The sequence below is a fragment of the Microplitis mediator genome, chromosome 10 (assembly GCF_029852145.1).
Source record: "Microplitis mediator isolate UGA2020A chromosome 10, iyMicMedi2.1, whole genome shotgun sequence".
Classification (NCBI taxonomy): domain Eukaryota; kingdom Metazoa; phylum Arthropoda; class Insecta; order Hymenoptera; family Braconidae; genus Microplitis; species Microplitis mediator.
This window is the reverse complement of record NC_079978.1, coordinates 997,805-1,018,749: the sequence shown is the minus strand read 5'-3', so window position 1 is coordinate 1,018,749 and position 20,945 is coordinate 997,805. Positions and strand designations below refer to the sequence as shown.

At 27.8% G+C, this 20,945-nt stretch overlaps 2 protein-coding genes across 7 annotated transcripts; one reads left to right on the top strand and one right to left on the bottom strand.

Moving 5' to 3' along the window:
- Position 1: 1 nt before the first annotated feature.
- Positions 2-20,423, bottom strand: LOC130676271 (RNA-binding protein Pasilla). Of its 5 annotated transcripts, XR_008991404.1 has the most exons (7): positions 19,559-20,346; positions 18,173-18,322; positions 17,887-18,044; positions 17,400-17,751; positions 16,831-17,285; positions 12,694-12,910; positions 35-178 (listed from the first exon to the last, which is right to left on the bottom strand). XR_008991404.1 is itself a non-coding variant. In XM_057482404.1 (6 exons), the coding sequence occupies exons 1-6, from the start codon at positions 19,674-19,676 to the stop codon at positions 149-151; spliced, it is 1,263 nt and encodes a 420-aa protein (XP_057338387.1). In that variant the 5' UTR covers positions 19,677-20,353; the 3' UTR covers positions 2-148. The 5 variants fall into 5 exon arrangements, 4 of the variants coding, with proteins under 4 accessions (XP_057338387.1, XP_057338388.1, XP_057338389.1 ...); XM_057482404.1 differs by lacking the exon at positions 12,694-12,910 and having other exon boundaries at positions 2-178; positions 19,559-20,353; XM_057482405.1 differs by lacking the exons at positions 12,694-12,910; positions 19,559-20,346 and adding an exon at positions 18,617-18,774 and having other exon boundaries at positions 2-178.
- Positions 1,668-5,426, top strand: LOC130676278 (probable maleylacetoacetate isomerase 2). 2 transcript variants are annotated; one of them, XM_057482416.1, is made up of 5 exons: positions 1,668-2,346; positions 2,649-2,700; positions 3,029-3,177; positions 3,299-3,503; positions 3,573-5,425. In XM_057482416.1, exons 1-5 carry the CDS (start codon positions 2,329-2,331, stop codon positions 3,800-3,802), a joined length of 654 nt encoding a protein of 217 aa, XP_057338399.1. In that variant the 5' UTR covers positions 1,668-2,328; the 3' UTR covers positions 3,803-5,425. The 2 variants fall into 2 exon arrangements, with proteins under 2 accessions (XP_057338399.1, XP_057338400.1); XM_057482417.1 differs by lacking the exon at positions 1,668-2,346 and adding an exon at positions 2,433-2,581 and having other exon boundaries at positions 3,573-5,426.
- Positions 20,424-20,945: the final 522 nt, after the last annotated feature.

Here is a 20,945-nt window from a genome sequence, read left to right as displayed (position 1 = left end):
TATTTTCAACCAAAAGCCTTGTAAATTCTCGGATTCAGTTCGTTCTTCTTCACCACCACCTTGTCGTCTACAATTAATTCACCAGGTTTCTCAATTTTCTCCACGGAGGTTATTGTGAACCCACTCATATTATGGACAGTAACATCTTCTAGTTGTAATAATCTAATATACCAACGACCTGTAACAAAAATTTATTTTTTTATTTAATTACGATTGGCCCTGGAGCTGATGTTCCTTCACGGTTATAACATTTTACTGTCAATATATATGTAGGTAATTGTTGAATATTTTTTTAAATATTCAAATAATGCCGCGCTCAGTAATTTGCGCGCAAGATAATTATAAATAAATAATTCGTATTATTATTAATAAAATTAATTTATGATTCTGAATTTAGCAGATAATTAAAAATTTTCAGATTTTTTTTTTCAACAAATCAATCAGAAAAAAAGCAAAAATAAAAATATCCACATGTAGAGAATTTAAAAAACTACAGGTGCAATTTTTTCAAATTTTTTTTTTTATAATTTACTGTCTAAAATAAAATCCAAAAATTATTAGACGTCTGCTAACTTCAGTATCATAATTAGTTTTGATAAATAATTCCAGCGGATATTTTAGTACAAAACCAATTAATGATACCAAAGTTAGCTGACGTCTAATAATTTTTGAATTTTTTTAAAAACGATAAATTATCAGAAAATTGTTAATTGTCTACTAACTTCAGGACCATTAATAAAATGATACAGAAGTTAGCAGACGTCTAATAATTTTTGGATTTTTTTCTAGACGATAAAATATTTTTAAAAAAATATTTGAAAAAATTGCACCTGTAGTTTTTAAAATTTTTTACATGTGCATATTTTTATATTATTTTTTTGCAATTAATTTATTGAAAAACGAAAATTCAAAAATTTTTAAATGTCTGCTAACTTCAGGATCATAATTAAACAGACAAAAACTAATTAATGAGTGTGAATGTAGCAGACATCAGACAAATTTAAAATTATTAATAAATAGAGTAAATAATTAATAAAATAAAATTTTTAAAAAATGCGCATTTGAAAAATTTTAAAATTAGTAAGTGCAATTTTTACAAATATTTTTTTTTAAATTATTTACTCCATTTATTCGAAGTTTTAAATTTGTCTGATGTCTGCTACATTCACACTCATACTAATTAATAAAATATTATTTACTTGTATCTCTCTTTTCATCCTCAGTCTTAGGATGAGATTCTTTAATCACATTGTAAAGAAGTATCCCCGCGAGATTCCACGCACAGAACGCATACATTGTCGCATATGATTCTCTTTTTTTCATCCCATACTGAACCGGTATGGGTTTGAAAAATTTTCGCATTTGAAATTTGAACCACCGTCTCATATTTATTGTCAACAATTAAATTTTCATTAAACTCAACTCTTAACCTTTAATTCAAATAATCAATTCTTGTTTACGCTCACTTATAATTACCGCCTCATAAATTTATCATTTTTATCTGGCCAATAAAATGTCCATTACTTTTATCTAAATAAATTATTGACAATAAAAATTTTAAATTATTTAAAAATATTAGTTACGAAATAGCTGACACAAATCTCAGCAGTTGGTTACGTATATGTACCTATAAAAAAACTAGTTTCTAATGGTCGACAAAAGCGCGCGGTTGCCAAATTATTTTGAATTCGTGCTCATATGCAATTTATATAAGTACATACTTACAAGACTTATTTACTACATATATACACATATATACTCTTTTATAATAGTAGTTTATGATAGTAACATTTTCTATTGGATATAAATGTCAGGAGTGTCAATCAATAACAGAACCCGGTCATGAAATATAAATTAAACTCCATTTTCAAGTGAACGTAAATCTGGTCTTCCATTAATTTATTTATTTACTGCCAGTTTAAGTGATAATTAAATTAATTTTAATTTTATAGATCGAATAAAATAATTCGAACTGACAGATGATTGGTTGTCAGTAATTAATGTCGAGGCAGTGAACGATGACAATGAGAAGTGAAAATACCGAGGGCGGGTAAACTAATTTGACATTACGAGGTTGAGGTATCTGGTAGTTGATTGGGATTGGCTGATGCTGTGGAATAATATCGCGTCTGGTTTTACCAGTGGAATGGGATGTCTGGAGTCGAATAAAAGGTGGAAGGAGAAACAGTTTCGCGCGTTGACTGTATTATAAATTTTTTTTTTTTCAAAGATATTTCTTACAACACAACGTACACATACGCCAGGATAAATATTTTATTTGTCATTTATTTGCTGGGTTATCCGTCCGATTTATAATTATCTGGCAGAATGTCCGTTATGGGCAAGGTAATGTTTTTTAAAATATTTAATATTCTATATATTATATATATGTATATATTAATGGATTGATGATGAATTTTTATTCGCGAGGTTGCAGACACTCAACCCCTTTGCCGGTGATTTACTTTCGCTTGACAATTACAGTGCACTTATAATTTACATTTAAATTTATTTACACTCTTATTGTTATTATTATTATTTTTTTTTAGTGTTAATTAATTTTTTAATGGCAACAAATATTGTATGTATTGATAATTATTTTAATTTATGAATATTTGATATCAAATTATTATTTTTTATATTTGTAGCCGGTACTGTACTCATATTGGCGGAGCTCTTGTTCATGGAGGGTGAGAATTGGTATGTTAATTACTTTTATTTATATGATACTGAAGTTAGCAGACGTCTGATAATTTTTGGACTTTTTTTTAGACGATAAACCATAAAAAAAAAATATTTTAAAAAATTGCACCTGTAGTTTTTAAAATTTTCTACATGTGCATATTTTTAGTTTATTTTTTTGCCATTGATTTGTTGAAAAATAAAAGTTCAAAAATTTTTAAATGTCTGCTATCTTCAGGATCATTTATTTATTTTAAAAATCATTATTTTTATTACTGTGTTGGTTTTAAAAATATATAAAAAGTGATTGACGTTAATTGATTTTTTTTAATTTTTTTTTTTATAGCTCTGAATTTAAAAGAAATTCCATATGATATAAAACCAGTAAGTTTAGTAAAAGCTGGCGGCGAGCAACATTGCAATGAATATAGAGAGATTAATCCGATGGAACAGGTTCCGGCACTTCATATTGATAATCATACGTTAATAGAATCAGTAAGTAATAGCAATAGTGATGTGTAATTTAAAAAATAATTAATTTATTATCGTACTGTTGATAATTGGGATGCGTGATAAATTATAATCAGCGTAAACATGTTAAACTTTTATTTAATAGTTAAATATTATGCAATACTTGGAAGAAACACGACCACATCGGCCTTTACTGCCGGCAGATCCTGTTAAAAGAGCTAGAGTTAGAGAAATATGCGAAGTTATATCAAGTGGTATTCAGCCGCTACAAAATTTAGTTGTTTTAATTTATGTCGGGGAGGAACGTAAAAAAGAATGGGCGCAGCATTGGATTACACGTGGATTTACAGGTAATTTATTTATAAATGAAAAACCTGTTGAGTAAATTTAATGGTAATTGAAAATATTTGTAATTTCAGCTGTTGAAAAATTATTGTCGTCTAGTGCTGGCAAATATTGCGTGGGAGATGAAATAACTCTAGCAGATTGTTGCTTAGTACCGCAAATATTTAACGCAAGGAGGTTTCACGTTGACCTGAGACCTTTTCCAACAATTCTCAGGGTCGATCGTCATTTAGAAAACCACCCGGCGTTTACAGCAGCTCATCCTAATAATCAGCCTGACTGTCCTCCAGAAGCGACCAAGTAGCAAGCAAGGCAGACCACCCTCTTCTTGTTCTAATTATTATAAATTATTAGAAGTAAGAAGTGCTAGGTGGTCCTGATTTTATTATCCAGCTCGTAAACGATAGAGAATAAAATTATTTAATACAAATAATTGACAATTTACATCCATTACAGGACACATATTTTATGCAATAGTTTTTAACTGGTAGTTAACTCATTCCGCGCCAAAGTATTCGAAACTACGGGTATCAACAAATATTTTTTTATTTTTTAGGGATTTTATTCTCTATTGCTCGGCTGTCACTAATAATAAAAAAAATAAAAAAAAAAACAAAAAAAAAATGATATGAAAATAGTGATTGATTATTATATGAATCAAAATGATTATCATCTTACCAATTTATTTTTTAAGTCGTTACTATACGTGATATATGACATTGGCCTAGTTCATTTTTATTTGTTATAAAATATTTTTTTAACTTAAACTATTATATTTTTTTAATCTTAATATTTTTTTACTGCATTTACCGGTTATTAATTTTATTATAAATAAAATATTTTCTAGGGTTTATACTTAGTAGTAGAAAACTTTAAAATAAATAAAATGAAAATGATAATTAATATATATGATATTTTTGTCAATGTAATTGAAAATATTTCCATTAGAAGTAAATAATAATAATAAAGACAAATAGAGATGGATGAAGATAAAAAAAAATAATGGCTCTGCTCAACGCCATATCTTAGTTATTTTAAGATATGGAAAGTACAAAAGATCTTCCTCCATATTTTTTTTTTATCAATTATCTTCAATTCATATTTTCTCTTGTTATTAAAAAATAATTTATCTGATAACTCCATTATTGTGATTAAATTTTTTTGTTATTAAAAAAAAATTGAATCAATAGTCTAAATATTTTATGAGCTTCCGTTATTGCCATTGATATTTTTTTAATACCAATAATTAAATACAACAAATACTTGAGTCAATATAAAATTTTTTAATATAAATTGCCCTTGATAAATTAAAAAAATTATATATTAAATATATAAAATTAATTTATAATTTCTGATTGTATGCAATGCGAGTTAATGTGAGCGTATGTATGTTAGATATGTTGATAATACAGATGACGTAGTGTACTGTCAGCTTTTTTTAAATAATTTAAAATAATAATTATTTAATTAAACACTAAAAGTTAATACAGAATGACGCATTACTGATAAATAAATATATATGAGATAAAATAAAAAAAAATAGATAAAACAGTGATTGATATTTAAAATAAACGTACAAAAGAACCCAATAATGTCGTATGTAAATATAACAAAATTGAGTTAAATAAATCAAAGGCACAAAATATAGCAATAGATTTTAAAAATATTGATTACAAAAATAGAGAAACGAAAATAAATAAAAAGAGAATAAATATATATAAATATAAATATATATAGTAATAATTAACATTGATAAATGTCATTATTTATCGCATGATTAAATAGCAATAGTGAAAGTTTATACGATTATTTTATATCACAATAATTCGGTCCTAATTATTATTATTATTAATGGAAAGTAAATGTAATAGTAGATTATTTTCCAAAGTTTTGTCTTAGACAATTGAAAATACACAAATTAAAGTCTGTATGATAATAACAATTGATAAGAATTTGATAGATATTTGTAAGAAAAAAAAAAAAAAAAAAAAAAAAAATTATTTTATAAGTAAAAATAAATGTGTAATGTTTATGCTTATAGAAAATAAACTAATTTGTGTAATAGAATTATTGTGTAATTATTTTTACCGTTAATTACTTACCCATTTACAACTAGATTATGTATAAAAATTAAATTTTTAATTATTTTAAATCGCACCGCTATTTTTTTTTAACTTGAGATTCTCGATATAAAATTGTTATTAATAGAATATTTATTTTAAAAATAATTTTCATAAAAAAATACATTTACTTTATTGACTAGTGCCGTTTTTGTTATTAATTATTTGTATTATTATTTATATTTTTTAGTATTTTATAATTTTTAATTAACATCTACAAAATAATTAATAAATGGAATGCATAATTTATATAAGTGACGTTAAAGTTATTAACGATGCAGAAAAAAAAAATATTTACACTAATTATTTTATTTTTGTTCTTCGCTCTTCGATATCTAATTACTAATAACTAATAATTAATACGATATGTCATAATATCTCATGTTACAATTATTTCTTATTTTTTTTTTAAATACAACATAATTTACACTCTATCACAATCCCCTAATTATCTTACGATGATAATGATAATAATAATTTAATAATTATCGTATGATTTTTTTTTTACAATAATTACTTTTGTACATTTCTACTAAACAATTAATTTTTTTTTGTACATTTTTAAAGTACAGAAAGGTATTTCTCATATTTATTATTAACTTATTTTATTTATAATAATTTAAAAAAAAAATAAATAAAACCTTTCTGACTTTGATTAATAACATGAGTAAATTTGACATTATAATTAATTTAACATATCTTAATAATTATAACGCTCTTTAATTACGATCCTGAAATTAGCAGACAATAAACAATTTTTGAATTTTTTTTCAACAAATTAATTAAAAAAAAAATGCACATGTAGAAAATTTAAAAAACTACATGAGCAATTTATTTAAATATTTTTTTTTTAATTCATCGTTTTTGGAAAAATCCAAAAATTAGACGTCAGCTAATTTTAGAATCTTCTTTAATTCAATTTAAAAAAATTAAACCTAAGACGCAGTAACAAGTTATTTTATAAAGAAAAGTTATTAAAAAATTTATTAATATTTATGTATGAGTGTAATGTAGTAGACATGAGTCAATTTTCAAATTTTGAAGAAATATTCTGGACATAATGACCCTTAAGTTTATGATCCTGAAGTTGATAGACAATTTAAAATTTTCGGATTTTTCAATTTTCTACATGTGCATTTTTTTTTTTTTACTTAGTTGTCAATAACTTCCGAAAATTGTTAATTGTCTCAATTTGAAAATCCTTTAAATGCGCGCACTTATTTTCAAATATTTAAAAACGCATTTCAAATAAATCTATTTATTCAAAATTTAAAAAATTGACAAACGTCAGCTACATTCCCACTCATTATTTATCATTTAATTAATAAATATATATATATATTTATTTATAATTTTAATTACGTATAAAGAGAGCTTGCAGTGAAGAGTAATGTGAATAATGATGACCTTGCGACGCTGTTGAATTAAATGGAAACATGGATATATAAATGGTGTTGGCCGGGTTGTGAAATGAATAACAACAGAATGCAGTTAATGAGCGATTGTTTATTATGCTCTTATGATCACTTGTCATACAGGTAACGATGCTTTTCATGAATGAAAATAGTTAATATATATATTATATTTTATACTTTATTAATATTTAACATTTAAATGATTGAAAAAAAAGTTAAGAAAAAAAAAATAAAAAAAAATTAAATTAATAATTAAAAATAATAATAAATTTATGAAATGATCAACTTTTAACAATTCGTGGATGCAAATAAACGTTTGTTAAAATGTAGAATAATATATATTAAAATAGATTTCTTTTTTTTTAGTTTTTTTTTTTTTTTGTAATATTTTTCTTGCAATAATAATATATAGTAATAATAATCATAATAATAACTATAATTACAATCTATATCAATAACAATTTAGCCCCGAGATATTAAATATCCTGGGGAAATGGAACGATAAAAAAAAATAATTTAAAAATATAGCAATTGTGAATTTAATTAAAATATTTATATAAATATATATGTGTATGGGATGAAATAAAAATGATAAAATATTTAACAAATTGGCAAGCCATGTGATGCATGGTAATTAAATTTCCATTAAAAAACAAATATATGGTACTTTTAAAATAAATTTGAAAATTTAAAATTATTCAACTCTTACTATCCTATGCATGACATTTTGTTTGATCAATGAACTGTTAAATAATAATTTAATTATTCATTAATTAATTACTTTATTTATTTATTTATTAGTAATACGCTCTACGGTGATTAATATATCGAACTTGATTTCATTTTTTAATCTCGTGAAGCGAGTTAATTATTGCGTTTATTTTTTTTTTCATTGATCATTAATCAACAACACTCAAGTATTTAATACATTTATTTTAATATATTGAGATGCATGTAATTTATTTATCCACGGAATTTTAATTTATAATAAATATAGATTTTATTTTGTCACGCATTTAGAAAGAGTGAGGATGTAGTTTAGATTTTTTTTTTTTACATGGCGTTTGTGCTTACAATTTTATTTCCACAGGTAAACATGATAATCATAAATATATATTGAAAATATTTAATAAAAAAAAAAAAATGTAGGTAATGAAATGAAATAAAAGGTGTTGATTAAAGTATTTTTTTTTTATTATTAATGATGAAGAAATTAAGGTAAGCGAATAAAGAAGCATGATTTAATGACTTTAAGAAATATATAAATAGAACAAGCATATGATCAATTGACAAAAAAAAATTTATGTTCTTTGATTGTTTATTTTTTTTTTTTTTTTAATAGAATTATTTTTATATTATTCTAATTTTTAAATTGAAGAATAAAATTATCATAAAATTATTTAATCAATAAATTATTATATTTTTTTTTTGTCATTTGTTGGACGCGATGACACATGTGATAAAGGCGACAAACGATTTGATTGTGTGATACACGGGGTACAAGAGAAAAAATTTTTTTTTCTTAAAGTTCTTAAATTACAATTATAGCCAAAGGAATGTAAAGTACAATACTTGATCATACGCGTTAAATTACTAACGAATGATTCCCAGGTATATACAAACTACAACTGCAGTATTTTATCGCACATAGTAACCTGCTCGAATTCGTTATTATCATACACAGACATATACATATACAATACTATGTATATGCAAATGTATGTAATTATCGTAAACGTAACAATAAACGCTAATAATTGTATGTATATCGGATTTTAGTACATTGCATCGCGTCGCACAATATTAATAATAATAATAATAATCTACTACACAAAAAGAAGAGAGAGGTTCAAGAGTTAATAAAACATTTATCTAGAGAGATAAGAATTATAATAAGACTTTTTTGACGTACAGTCACATTAATTACCAGCGAAAAAAAAAATTTAATCACATCTATTTAGAGTTAATAACATTCTTACTTATATTTTTTAAATTTATGTAATTCACTTTTCATTTTTTATATTTATAATCATTATTATTTCGTGAGGAGTTCAAGCGATCTGCAATTTACCGCTTACGATTTATAGATATATATATTTTTTTTTTGCGCCAATTTATCGTGCCTTAGATTTTAAAAATCTTCTTAATCGTTAGACATTTTGCTCGACAGTTATTTAGCCATTTATCACTAAAACATTATTTTATGCATATACTTATACTCAACAAGGTACTTAATTATTATTATTATTATTATTATTTTTTAATTAATATTTATCCCCGAGCTTCTACACGCTACATTTAACAACAATTTTATCGACTTTTTTTTTCTCATAATAGATTTTTCTGTACTCTTAAATTTTAATAGAGTTATATTTTTTTGAAATATTTAGACTATTCTTACCGAAAATAATATTACCGTATTAACAACCTAAATCTATAACTCCTGTCTTACACGAAATAACATTACGTACAATTTTGTACAACCCTTCTCACCATTATAATTTTTTTTAAATATTATATATTTGTTTTATTTCATTTGGTTTTACCGCCTGAACACTTCCTTCGCCTTTTTTGATCGGCACTGATTATCGATAAATCGTAATTTATTATTATAATTATTATTAAAATTAATGAAAGTGATGCATTAACGATTTTAAATATTATTAACAGTGATGTAATTGATGTACAGCGACTACATGAATCTTAGGCTCTTTATTTATAATTATTTTTATTTCTCACTCTCTCTTTCTGTGTTAATATAAATAGATTTGTTTTTATTTTTTTTTTAATTTTATTGCCCATTAAGTTTGGCAATTATAAATTTAAATTCGCAAGTGCGTTAATTAAAATTTAAAAATATGATCCAACAAACTAATATAATTTTTTTTATAATTATTCAAAATTTTTATCTTCTCATTGTAACTAAGAAATATTTTCCATCACGCAATTAAACTTTTCATTTATTTTAACTTTTATATATGTAATTATCCGATAAAATTGAACATTTAATTAAAATCTATTGTCAACAAGTGCGATGTGTTATATAAATTTGTTTTTAATTTGTGACCGTATAATTATTCTCTATGCAATGCAATGTGTGATAAATAATTATTTTATTCATTTTATATATTTATATATATATGTATTACTTTAATTAACAGTGATTACTTTAACCGTTAAATAATAAATTCTCTATGTAAATAAAAAAAAAAATAAAATATATATAAATATATTTATAATATGAAAAAATAAAATTAATATATATATTATTTGAAATACGAAAAATTAATACGTTTTCTAAATATACATACATATATATTTAATCGCTTTTCTATTTCTTTATATTTGTTGACTTTATTAAACTCTTTTTCCATATATATATTTCTCATATTTTTATAAATTCATCAGCACCATTCAGTATTTTTTTAAATAATTTTCGATTAATGCATTTAATGATGATGAAAAATTCATGATAACTATATTAATTAATCTGATTATTGTAAAATATAAATATAATGTATATGTATTTATATATACATACATATATATATATTATGTAATATTTATTAACAGCTAATATCACTGTTAACCAATTTAACAACAACTGTAGTCACGTTCTAGAGGAAGAATGAAAACGTGCTCTCATTATGGCACTCAATATAATTGATGGATCATATATATTTATATATATATAATTAGTGACATATATATTTTTAATTTACAATAATTCAATATACCTTTTTTTCGTTTTTTACATATCACTTTCTCTCGTTCTCTCTCGCTCTCTCTCTTTCGCTCGCTCGTTTTTTTTCTTTTTCGTTCATATTTTCCCTTTCTCATATTTTATTATATTATTATTTTATTAATAAATGACAATTACAATGACACTGCGAATGAAATATTCCGAATTAGTTGATGATAAAAAATAGGAAATGATTAACGAAATAATAAAATGATTTATGATATTCATTAACAATGAATATAATATTTATAGGTATATAATATATTAATATAATGACAATGACGATGTAGAAATAGGAAATGGTTAGATGAAAAAAATAAAAAATGATTAATGATATTTATTAATGATGAATGATGACAATGAGAATGACAATGATTTTTAATCCTAAAACTACAAAATTTGACTCGTTAATTAATTCTTATATATATTAATATGTTAATTGTTCGACAAATAAATTTTTAGTTGATTCAATTAATAGAGTAAGAAAGTGATGGATTTATGAGAAATGATGTAGCCTAGCACACACAGCCAAGTAACGTGACAATGTCACTTGAGATGGTAATAAGATTTTATTTATTTTATATAACTAATATAATTATTATTGTTGCTATTATTGATTTAAAATTTCATTATATCACGATCTTATATATTTTTTAAATATTTTTCCCTTTATTATCATTATTATTTTCGTTCACTGCTGAGTTTACTTCAATTCCTAATTCATTTCCCTGATTACTACTCATTTGTAATTAACTTTGCCCAGCGTGCAAAATATTCATTCATCTTTTGTATTTCATTTTCTATAGCTATTGTATACATATATATATTTAGACATATATATATATTTTTTTGTATTTATCATTAGCCAATAATTATTAATAAATGATTTCTACCATTAACGACAAATGATTTTAATTATTAATGACATCAAAAATTTACGATTATAACTTTTTCTCTACAACTTACAATTCTTTTACAATAATATGACCATCTTATACATACACACGTATTTTTTTTCTGTACTAGTAACAATGTAGATTAATTTAATACGCGTGCATGTTTTCTTTTTTATATATATATATTTCTGTATTTTATATACCTATATTTAATTAATATTTTACGATTTACAATTAACTATTATTTTTTTCAATATGTAGATACGTTACACATATTTATGTATCAACGATTAATCATGGTGAATGTGCTGGCATATGAATTATTATTTAATTAAAAAAAAAATCGACGCTAAAAATTAAATGTGATTGTACAAACTAACTATTGTACTTTTTTTTATATATATATTTGGCTAGTAAATCACATTTAATTTCGTTGAAACTTTTATATAAATAAACAACTCGTAGATATATATATATATATTATTATTTTTAAATGTGAAACGAAAATACGCATCAACACATTAGACTTTTTTTTATTTTTTTTATACAATTGTCTATTCCTTTCATTAAAAAGAGATTACCTCAGTAGGCCAAGGTAAACCGGAGAGTTACTATTGTTCTATCTATAGTTTACGTTTTTAATTTTTGTGGTTGTTGTTGCTGTTGGTTTATAAAGGGATATTTAATCGATAAAAAAATATTTCTACGGTAGTTGGATTTAATTGGGACCACCAAAGAGACATGCACAGACTCTGCGTGGCAGTGGAGTAGGTATCAAGCGAGTAATTTGAAAAAATCTAAGTTATGTAACAGTAATGATAATAAGCAAACCACAATAACACACTATAAGTAATGATAAACTATCCGAAATAACAAATAAACGTATTTTATAATGGATAATTGTCTAGATTTAGAATTTAAAATGTCATTAGTCATTGGCTGTTGGTTTGTTGTTTTGTGGATTTTTAAAAAATTTTTATTTTTTTTATAGTCTGATAACAACTCATCTCTTTGACGCTTACCTAATATTTGCAAGGAGGACCGTATCTTCCGCGGTACATTAAAGGAAAACCAGCTTCTCGGCATTCTCGTTGACATCACGAGCACAACAGTGATTGTATGTGAGTGTAATATCGACCTTATTGTTCAAACTGTGATTACTGTCAGGTACGCAGTAGAAAGCTCCTTTTCCGAATCATCCTTGCTCGTCGTGCATTGCTTGCCGTGAAGCTATTTTTCCTGCGCAAAACAAATTGTCTACATTTTTCACACGACTATGCAAATTTTTTTTCATTTTTATTTTTTCAAAAATTTTAAATATTATAAAATTTCCCAATTTTTAAATTTAATAAATCTCTAGTCACGGATAATTTTTAAGAGCCCAATTTAATTAACACTTACCCTCCTAGCCCTCATGCACCTACGAGTTGTAAAATTATATAAAAAGACCAGGTCGATTGTTTTAATAAATATAAGTATATACATGTATACTTATATTTCCTTCTTTTTTGAATTATCTATTTTTTTTTGTAATCTTCGATTCAATAATTAAATTTAATCTAGTAACGAATCATTTAGAATTTATTTTTATCAATGATTATGGACGCGCAGTTTCCATTAATTAGCCGTTCTACTTAAAATAAATAAATAAATACGAGTTTTGTTTGTATTTATTTTTTTATTTATAGCACGTAGGAGCGTGAATGTCGTTAATTAAAATACGAAACGCGATTCTGTTTAATTATCATTACCTTAAAGCTCAAAGATAATTATATATATATATTTTAATGATTCGCAAGAGCGATAAAGGCGCGATAAATGGCCTCAGGTAACCCAGCAGCATTCGATAAACGGCTGTTAAACGATTACCCTAAACTTAAATCTATCTAATCATACAGACGCACTGTTGCCCTCAATAAAATATTATTTTAATAAACAAAATTAATTAAAACAGTTAATTATTGTTCTATCTCGCTAGTCGAGACTTAATAATTTTAAATCCTGTGATTGGTGTCACCGTATTTGTCGCTGTATATTCTAGTAATAGTTAAAAAAAACAAAAAAAAAAACAGTAACGAGCATCTATAGTCTAAATATAATTCTAATTTTAACATCAATAGATTTTATTTAATCTCTCGCTTTTAAATTCTAACTACAAAAAATTATTAAATGTTTATAACGCAAGTTTATGATATTTTTCTATTTATGAATATTTATATATATATATATGTATGCATATAATATTTATGTGTCTATGAACTTTTATTTTTACGAAGATGATACTCAGCAATCGATAACAGATAACAGACACTAAGATAAAACGTTAATAGTTTTGCCTCACTCGCGGACGCTAATCTTATTTGTCAACAATATATAATATCATTGTCTTTCCTTAAAATTTATATTTATAATTAATATTAATATACATATATTTATTTATATATAGATAAAATTTTTTGTCCACGACAGATTATATGAATTTTTTAACAATCTAATTTAACCTCTTTACATATAGATTTTTATGTACTTAATTTTATATATAGTTATCTCTTATCCTTTCGTCTTATCTCACTTGTTCTCTGTCATATATTATATATATGTATGTTATTTTTTTATGCAATATTATTTATAAATATACAATTTATTTTATACTTTGAAGAGTGGTGAGCCAGCGCCATTATTAACTTATGCGTTGATTGGTAATTCAATCCCAAATCCGTCATCATAAAATTCTATTTCCTTCGCTATATATATATGTATATCTCCATTATTGGTTTTATCACTTATTTCAAATATGACCCGCTAAATCATTGCCGTATCTTGGAATTCCACGAAAATCACGGATTATTATTATTATTATTATTATTATTATATTTAAAAACTTTCTAACAAAAGTATTCATCGGCCACTCGTTCAACAAGTGGAACGTTGGACATAGACATTGCGACAATAATTCAATTATTATATTATATATATATATTTTTTTTGTCGTTTATATACATACATATGTATGTATATAAATATAGATATATAGATTTATATAATTTATTTTCTATAAAAAAATTCATCTATGAGAGCGATTGCTCATTATTTTGGACATAATAATTGCCTTGATTTTTTTTTTATTTTTTTTTCGTGGTTACTAAAACCATCTCCAGTACGGAATAAAAAAATATTCGGTCACATACTTTACGTATCCTGTCTGTTGCCCTGTATATTGTACAATATATCTTTGATTTATTAACCACTTTTATTAATTTTTATGATCATTTGTATATGACCTTTTTTTTTTTCTCTCTATTTATCATCATCTATATCTAAATCTACTTGGTGTATGCGTTATTATTTTTAAATTTCTATATCTTTAATTTATTTATTTATTTTTCTTTAAACTATTCGTTACAACATCAATGCAACACGCAAAAATAATATCAACTGTTTTTAAATATTAATGTATGCAAGTCATGAGAATTTATGCTTTTAAATGAAGAAATAATTAGATTGAAACGTTTGTGATTATAATAAAAATAATAAAATTAATATTTCACATCTCACGGTTATATATTAATATATATATATATATGTATGATAAAAAAATTAATAATATGAAAAATAACAATTAATATATTATATACTGAATTAATTAATTAAATATACAGTAGACAATGGAACAAGTACAAAAGATATGTGTTGTAATTCTGTAAATATATAAACTTTGAGCGATTATTATTATCGCGTAAAAATATAACAATCGATGAAAAAGATATCGTATATATATTTATTCATTTGTTATATATAACCGGACCAGCCAGTTATATAAATATATTATTTGACAAAAAAATTAAAAAAAATATTACTCTGGATTTGTGAAAATTAATCTTTGGTATTGACTATTGAATTTTATCTGACAAATTAAAATAAAGGAAAAAAATTTATTTATTTGTCAGACAAAATCAGTGATAGGTAGCGAGAAGAAATGAAAAAAATTAGTGAGAGAAAAAAGGAGAGAGAAATTAAAATTTCAGTCTAATTATTTCTTCGTTGGAAAAGCTTCCTAAAAAAAAATTGTTTTTTTTTTTTTCTATCAATTATGTAAAGCACAACTTCTATGAATGACATGGCAACTGTTATTCAAAAGTTTTAAAAAATTAATGATGTTTAATTTAAAACTTTATAACAATTATTATCAATATGTAACGTCATGTGAAAATACATCTGATGGAGAATACGGAAAAGAAAGAATAATTTTTTAGCGTTAAACATTACCCGCGTAAAAAGTAAATTAAAATGTCGTAGCACTCAATAGAGAGTGGTTTCATAAAAATTTTCGCAGTGGTCTATATCCAGTATACCTTTGAGTTGTGTGTGTACTTGTGTGTGTATGTGTTAATATACATAATGAATGTGTGATAAAGCCCCGTAACGTGGTGTATCACAGCACAATTGTATTAATTGTATAACGAACAGGTAAATAACGATATAATATTTATATATTAATAATCTTATGTATAGATAAATGTTAACGAGCCGTGATAGATGCATGAGATGATGATATTGGCAATGCAATAAGCGCCTAAAATAGTGATGCATAACGACAGAGACGAGAGATTTTTATAATTATTATTATAATTATTACTATTACTATTATTATTATTATTAATATTGTTATTATTGGGAGCTGTAGAGACCAAGACTGACGCAAAGATCGGAGAATGCAAACACTGTTGGCCTTGATGATTTTTTTTCAAGGGGGGACAATAAAATTTACCCTCATTTAGTCAGAGTGGATTTAAATAAACGATGGAAGTCAATAATGGGGATGATCGCGGTTGAGTCGCGTGGAATCAATGGATCATGCCGGCAATGACATTGTGACGCGCTCTTTTAGCTTCTTCCTCGTTGATCCGTTGCTCGATCAAGTATTGAGCGATCCCGATAGCATTTGGAAAACCCGTGATAGTGACAATGCGGTTCCTCGTACCGGGCGCGAACATACCCTTCTTAGATATCTGAATGTTGGCACCACTTAGCTGTTGAATCTCAATGAGGGCGCGACCACCGGGTCCCAGTATAGCTCCCACTATAACCTCTGGAATTTCTATATCTACTTTCTTGGTCTCCTTGCTGTTGGTGTCTACCTGAGTAGGACTCTTACTTACGAGTGACAATTGGTTTGTGCCCAGTCCGAATGAGTTGTTGTTCAGATGAATGGCACCAGCAGCAGTGTTGTTCTGTCGAAATGGATCGAACGCCTCGTATCTCTCTAGTGTATTCCTTGGTGTTGGCGATGTGGATCCAAGTGTCGGTACCGTACCAATCGGACCAAATACTCCTCCATTGTTGTTTGACCCGTTAGCTGATGTTGTGGTGTCAATTGGATTGCCCAGGTAACTCACACTCGATGGCATGCCAATACCCATACCCAGGATATTGTATTTGGCTAGCGTGGCAATCGCCGTGAGAATTTCAGTTGCCGCCGCGTCGGAGAAACCCGTACTTCTCAAATTTAATTTAATATGCTCAAGAAGTTGAGTAGTTACGGGTGCCGTGCCGGCGGTTATTGCAGCGCCTAAGTTCAAGTTTAAACTTAAACCAGCGCCGTTCAACAGACTCACTGAAACAAACAAAAAAAATCCAAAGTTAATAGGAGCAATAACTAATAGTTGGATAAATTTTTTCCATTTTTTTTTAAAGTAGAATTGATGATAAATTAGCTGAGGGATCTTACCGGTATTGAGGCCAGCTGGAGTTGTGTATGTGGGTGCGGTCCCAGGTGCCTGGGCGTAGGGGCTGCCTGTAGGATTATAATTGGCTACTGGACCGCTTACGTCAGCATAACTGACGTTTAGGCACGTGCCGCTTTGTGGATCGTCGGCAATTTTAGCTAGTATCATAAGTAATGCGCTACGATTGTTTTCTTTTTCTCCAATTACAGTGATACAGCGTTCTTGGAGCGATAAGTCTTTGGCCTTCTGACTTATCTGTACGTACGATCCTGAATCTTCTTTTATTTGTTTTATATAATTCCCTGCCTTGCCAATAATCATTCCTGCCGTGCTATTTGGTACCAGTATCTTTACCTGTAAAACAAACAAATAAATAAATACGTTATAAAGTTGTTGACATTGAAACTGCATTTAATTATAACATTCCCTTAATGTGATGTCATACAATACAGAAAAAGTAATAGATTATTTTTATACAATAATAAGTACCTGTTTGTCTCTCTCTGCCGTTGCTTTGCCAGAGTCAAAGTCCACTGTTATCTTGGACGTTAAATCTGGTTTTTCGCGAATTTTTTCCATTATAAAATCCATTACAGCCATTATGGAATCAACGCTTCCAGTTATCAGACACACACGTTCCGAGGTACCTAGAGTTACAATCAATAAAAAAAAAAATATTAATAAAATAAAATGCACAGCACACATGTGTGTTATGTTACTTGTTGTATTGATCCAACATTGTTTACTACTTTATTTTCAGTGTTTTAGTTTTTACCTGGATAAAAATCTCGGGCTTTTGACATTTTAACCCTAGCATCTGTGTCTTTTTGTAGCTGGGCGATTGTTTCACCGCCTTTGCCGATGATAGCCCCAGCAGCCACTCCCGGGACAAGTACTTTGAGATGATACATTCCATCTCCTCCTGCTTTAACAGAAAAAAAAATAATAATTCAACATTTATTAATAAACTAACTCAATCACTTTTACTACTGGCAATTATAATTAATAGTATACGTAATGTAATAACCAAAGTTCATTAAGTATAAAATGACAGCAATTATACTATCTTATCACAAGATACCAATTTATAGCAATAAAAAATATAATTAAAATTAGAAAGTATTAATAGTTAGAGGTAAACAGCTGTTTGACAACTGTTACAACTAGTTCACTTACGACCTTGACCCACGACCTAACACAGATATATTTAATAACTCACCATTGATATTTATTCGCATCCTGAGACTGCTGTCAAAACTTTAATTATTTTTAAAAATAATAAAATTTATTCTTTACGTTATTTTTATTTTTCCGACTTAATATTTACAGCAACTCCATTATACTAGATCCTACTGAAATTTAAAATCAAGACAACACACTAACAGGCGCAGCAGTTCCAGAGCAAGTAACAATGAGTAATGATGTAGCAAAAGAAACTTGCGGAGTCACCAATTTGATGATACAGCTGCTGCTATTACTGTTAGAGAGGACTTCCATTAAAACCTCGTTCACAGCCGCCCACGCATAGACTAATGTCAAATTTTAAAATGCGCCGTCACCCGCGACCGACTATTTAATCAAACAACATTTATAAAATAGTCTCCATTAGAATATAAATATATATCTTCATATATTTATATCGAGACTGAAAAATTGAAGCTGCTGCTGCTGCTGCTACTGCTACTACTGCTGCTGTTACATTGATATGACGTAGAGAGTTCCGAGAGATATATACACATGCACACACTCAGTACACGTATGTAGGTATATATTGTAAATCCACCAGGCCTTTCGAAATTCTAACAGGCCAATGGAGTAACTTCCAAAAAGTGTCACACTCTCGAAAGCACATAAACTAAAGCAAAGGAGTTCCGTCAACGTCCCATTGCAGTAGCAGGTGCTGCTGCTGTTCAACAGCCAACACTATTTAGTTGTCAATCGCAGTAGAATTTAAACATTGACGACTCCCTCGCGACGTAACACACAAGTGAGATAGCAATACAGAGGGAGTAACGTGTGCGACGAACAACTATTATATATTATATATATATATATAGAACGGCAATCTCTTATCTGACAAATATACAATGCACTTTGGTAATCACTGGTTACGATAAATGTAATAATGAAATAAAAAATGTATAATAGTTTAAAAAATTACCTGTTCCGTAGTGTGACCTCTTGGTGGCTCCGTTCTCCGCGTCGCAGTCAAGAGGCCTTTTCCTGGAGTCCGCGATTTCTGGGGAGGGACACGTCTCCATTCCCGAGTCAGCAGCCATCTTGATTCGTTTGCGCGCACACAAAAAACAAGTGTGCGTGCGTACGTCGTTGGTATATTACTGTGTCAACTTGTGTATATATACAGGCAGGTGGACGTGTGTATATATATGTGGGTAAATGTCAATGTGTTGTGTACAATAGATGTATGTGTGTGTGAATAAAACGGGACGGGACGTGATGAGACCGACTGCCAGGGACGAACTGCTTGCCACACCGATAGAATTCTTCTTGCTACGTCTCCCCCAGACCAAAATTACTATCTCTCTCGCACACTTATCTATCTTTCTCTCTGGGCACTCAGTGTGTGTGTGTGTCACTATGAGCTAACGCGGGAGCACACAATTTTACGAGTGGGAGCGATTCTACTGCAGGCCCATCAGCAGTGGAAGAACCAGAGCAACCAGAGTTTAAGCGCACAAGCTCAAATGAGTTCGTGGAGATGACAGTCCGACGACGATCAAGGTGATGCTGGTGTTGCTGCTGGTAGTGATGGTGGTGACGATGATGATGGAGATGATGATGAATGATGATGACAACGACGACGGCGAGGATGAACGGACCTCGTATCAGCAGTACGACACGATCCGCTCACGGGAATCCGCGTCACACTGGTAACTGCTGCTCGTTTGAGACTCCCTTGCCAACCAGCTGGTAGTTTGGATACCCGATGGATTCCGTCAATCTTTTTTTCTCACTCGCAAGCCCGTATTTCCCTATCTCATACTCTCTATACACAACTCTGACCAATCCTCGTACTTGGGATGTCCCCTTCTCTTTTTGCCCCTAGTACGGTGTAGAGCGAACCAGCTAAACCAACTGAACCTACTTCCCTCTCTCTCTATTTTTATTTCTCTCTCTCTGTCTTCTCCTCCCCCTCTTTGATGTACCTCGCCGCGCCACTCGTCGTCATCACTTGTACACAATCACTACTGCCACCACGTTTGCCCAGGGCCGTACTCCTCCGAGTGCAACGAGGCCAACTAGGAACTTGCATCTAGTGCCCCGCTACCCCAAGTATACACAACCTTTTGGACGTCGTTGTCATGCAGTCACCAACAACAGCCGACACACACAGACTTACCCGATGGCATAGCGCAGGCGATTAGAAATGCGATCGTTCCTTTATTATTGTATACATATACATCACATCTACATCTACACACATTGATGTGGCGACAAGGTGACTTGACTTTAATACTCATATATAATAACTGCTATAATAATAATACAAGACAACACACTCATTACAACATATATGTATATATATA